Below are 4157 nucleotides of genomic sequence, written 5' to 3' on the forward strand. Positions count from 1 at the left end.
TGGCCTGAGAAAGTGCCCTCAGGTGAAGACACTGGCGTAAGTCTTGGCCAAGATGGAGGGGGAGTCAGCGTGGGGTTCACCTGAGCTCAAATTCCACTCTGCCCCTCTCCAGAGTGTGACCATGGGCAACAAGACATGTCACCCCACTGGCCTCAGTCTCTTTTTTTTGCTTCAGCTTAGGGGATCTTAGTTCTCTGACCAAGAATTGAACCCAGGCTCTCAACAGTGAGAGCGCTGAGTCCCATCCACTGGACTGCCAGGGAATTCCCTGGCCTCAGTTTCTTCATCTGTAAAATGGGAGTGATAATAATATTTACTCCCAAGCAGTTTTGTGGGGTTTAAATTAGTCAAGATACTTAGGACAGTGTCTGGTACACGAAAAGACTCGATATAGTAAGCTGAACAATACGAAATCGCTTTTATCTGTTGACCTATGTGCTGTGCTGTGCTTAGTCGTTCAGTTGTGTCCGACTCTTTGCGACCCTTTGTAACCCACCAGGCTCCGCTGTCCATGGGGATTCTCCAGGCAAGAACACTGGAGTGGGTTGCTATGCCCTCCTCCACTGTTGACCTATACAACGGTCAATTTCATATGATTCAGACTTACTTATTATTACCTCACTATGATGTCCACTGTCCGATACTGTACTTTATAATCTTTCAAACCACTGGTGTGTACATAATCACTCATCTCTTGCTAAGACAAGTAGGGTGGTTCTTATAAGACTCATTATGCAGATGTGAAGAAAGCACAGAGAGGTTAGCTAACCTTTCTGAGGTCACACAGCAAGTTCTCACCAGTTGTGGTTCGGTCACTCAGTTGTGTCCGACTCTTTGCGGCCTCAGGGAGTGCAGCACGCCAGGCTTCCCTGTCCTTCACTATCTCCTTGAAGCAGAATCAAGTTTAAAAAGGCGGGGTCACTAGACTTCTGGTGTCCCCATGACCCCACACGAAGCTGGGTGGAGGCGGAATTTGGAGGCAGTTTGTGCTGGGGACTCCGGACCACCCCCCCGTCCTCTGACCCGGCCTCCGTGTGCCACGGCCCCTCACAGGATGTGGACGCCCACCATCCCCTTTGGCGTCCAGGAACACCTGCAGCAGCTGGACCCACGAATCATTCTGAGATGATCCAGGCTGTGGCTGGGACAAGAGAACTGAGGTGAGCTTGGGAGGGGAGAGCCCCAGGAGGCTCCAGGTACAGGGTCCCAGGAAGTCAGTATTCGGGAAAGGTGGGCGGGGCAGTGGCTAGGAGCTGGGTGACTGCTCCTGGACCCGTGTTCTGTCTGCTGCCCCTCTACCCCACCTCCTTCTCTGCTGGGGTGTCTTCTAAAGGCTCTGAGGACTTGGGCCCTGGGGATCCTCCCTGTGGTCATGTCTGGGGCCCCGGAAAGGACAGGCAGGTCTGCATGCATGCCCCGCGGCCCTCAGCATTGGAAGGTCTTCCTCCGAGGATGCCCCGGCTAGTCCGGCTGCTATCTCAGTCCTCGGGCTGCCCCTTTGCCCGGCCCTGTCTTCAGAGGAATTTGTTCTACCAATTTCTGTGCATGTGACTGTCCTCTCGCTTCCGTTCGCCCCCCGACCTGGGATGTCCCCTCCTCCATCCCCGCACCCCTCCCATCCCCGGGCTCGACCACGCTCTCGCCATGTGCTGACCTGCCCTGTCCTAAAGCTTCCTTATTTCCCCTCTCCCAGCCTCCCACAGCACGCTCTCCGAGGACACTGACCGTGCTGGAACCTCGCCTGGTTCTTTGGGGACACAGCTTTTCTCTGCCTGTGTCCCGTGGGACGTGGTATTGTGGTGCCCAGCCCCGGTGACTCAGGGTCAGCCCCCGCCCAGCTGGGGAGAGGACCGGCTGCCTGCTCTGTGGACCGACCCCTCGGATCCCCGGGTGGATGTCAGCCCTGCTCAGCCACCGCCGCTCTGGCAGGTGGGCGGGCACCCGGGGGCCATTGCTGAATGCCCAGAAGCCCTGAGGGCATTCCCCAAAGGACACTGCAGACAGCCGTGGCCAAGGCCAGGGCGATGGATGAGGCAGCCACAGATCCGCCTGCCCAGGTCCCTTGTGGCCTGGGGGGAAAGCACGTTTCCAGGCTGCTCTCCTAGCAGGACCGGCTCCAGGGATGCCTGTGAGCATCATCCAGCCTGTTCATTTCCCAAAGCACGACCACTGGAAATTCTCAGCAGCTGCCTTCTGTCTCTGGGACTCACTGGTTTGCACTGACTCTTTTCACCGAGGCCAAAGCTAGGCCTGGCCATACGCACTGGACCTTCTCGGGGAAAGAGCTGACGATACACTAACGGAGGAGGGGCGGGGCTGTGGCCTGGACCACATTCGCCTTTTTGCCTCCATTTCCTGTTTGTTTTTTCCACTACATATAAATCTGTCGTTTAATCCCACGGGCGGGTCCTGTGTTTACATTGTGATTACTAAGTTTGGGGGGCACACTCTTCTGGCTAACTAATGCATCACAAGCCACCCCAAAACGCAGTGGCTAAAAACAGCACCGATGTTTATTCTGCTCTTAAACATCTGTCTTTTGGGCAGGGCTTGGCGGGGACTGCTCATCTCTCTGCCCTGCTCCGGGTCAGCTGGGGTCGTCTGAAGGCTCTGTCTCTCGTATGCCTGGCACCTGATGCTGACTGCTGACTGGGGGCCTCGTTGCCTCTAAGTGGGGCGGGGGGCTCTCCATGTGGGGGCTTCTTCATGGCCTGGTGGCTGGGTTGAAGGGTGATCACGCCAACAGGAAGAGAAGTTAGGAGGGGGAGACCGAGACCATGGGGAGAAATCGTGTCCTTTTTATAAGCCAGCCTTGGCTGTCACACAGCATCACTTCTGCCATATTCTACAGCCAGTTGACCGGGACCCTTGCTCTCCTCCCCTCCCCAGACCCCTCCAGCCTTCCACCCCCACCCACCCACCCAGCCCAACACACACAGCAGAGTCCACTTTGGCTCCAGTCCTGTCTTTGGGGAAAGGATTTTCCCTATGGCTTCCTACCCTTCATTGGAAAATTCACGACTCGGCAGTCAACAAGGGTGAAGCACTGTGAGCTTTACCTTGCATTTTCCTCTGTCTCTGCCCCGCTGCTCTATCCTGGGAGCCGCTGCTTAGTTGAGCTGGCGTCGGGCCCTGGCCGTGGCGAGCCTGGAAGGGACCTGGCAGCTTTGCTGTCTACATAGAGAACTGCCAGGTTGGCTGGTGTTGTTCACTGGAGCATGGCTTGCTCGGTCAGAAGCCCTGATTTGGGACAGCTTGGCTATTTCCTGGCGGCTGTGGGAGCTGCCTGTGCCCCAGTCTGGTTGCCTGGCTCCCAGACTCTCCCCCTCTTCCCAGCGAGTAGGGGTTGAGGGTCAAGAGGGTCAGAGGGATTCTGATCCAGCTGTCTAGCTGGATATCCTCACAGAAAGGTGGTGCCTTCCACCTTAGGGGAAGCCCTCTAAGGAAGGAAGGCCCCACATGCCCTGGGGGCTAAGGGCATCCAGCCTTGTACCGGGGCATCACCCCTCACGGTGTCCCTGCACGTGTGGGATTTGTGGACTCCAGGCAACACCCACGTGTGCAACGACAGGAAGACAGTCTCCTTCTGCTCCAGGCATCTACAGCACCCTTCAGTCAGGTGAGGTGGGCATGACCATCCCTGCTGCTTTTGATCTGTTCACGGTGACAAAATGAGATCAGAGGCTATAATTATTCACGGTGACGACTTTAAATGAGAGATGTGTGCATGCATGGGTGTTAAGTCGTGTCTGACTCCTTGTGACCCCATGGATTGTAGCCCACCAGGCTCCTCTGTCCATGGGATTTCCCAGGCAAGAGTACTGGAGTGGGTTGCATTTCCTCCTCCAGGGGATCTTCCCAACTCAGGGATGAAACTCAGGTATTGTGCGTCTTCTATGTTGGCAGGCAGATTCTTTACCACTGTGCCACCTGGGAAGTCCTGTTTATTTTTTAAGGCATTTAAATTGTATATATATGTTGTTGTTCAGTCGCTTAGTCATGTCTCTTTTTTTCAGTGTCTGACTCTTTGCGATTCCATGGACTGTAGCCTACCAGGCTCTGTTGTCCATGGGATTTCCCAGGCAGGAATACTGGAGCAGGTTGCCATTTCCTTCTCCAGGGGATCTTCCAAGCCAGAGATCCAACCCACGTCTCCT

At 55.6% G+C, this 4157-nt stretch overlaps 1 protein-coding gene across 1 annotated transcript in view; it reads left to right on the plus strand.

The window, feature by feature from the left end:
- Positions 1–2399, plus strand: part of CIITA (class II, major histocompatibility complex, transactivator) — a 60975-nt gene extending 58576 nt beyond the window's left edge. Inside the window, 3 exon segments of the mRNA XM_010850687.1 lie at positions 1–36; positions 1054–1160; positions 1694–2399. Of these exon segments, the coding sequence (XP_010848989.1) occupies positions 1–36; positions 1054–1129 (112 nt within the window). The 3' untranslated portion in view covers positions 1130–1160; positions 1694–2399.
- The last annotated feature ends 1758 nt before the right edge of the window (positions 2400–4157 follow it).

This window comes from Bison bison, unplaced genomic scaffold, assembly GCF_000754665.1.
Source record: "Bison bison bison isolate TAMUID 2011002044 unplaced genomic scaffold, Bison_UMD1.0 scf7180017864293, whole genome shotgun sequence".
NCBI classification, from domain to species: Eukaryota; Metazoa; Chordata; class Mammalia; order Artiodactyla; family Bovidae; genus Bison; species Bison bison.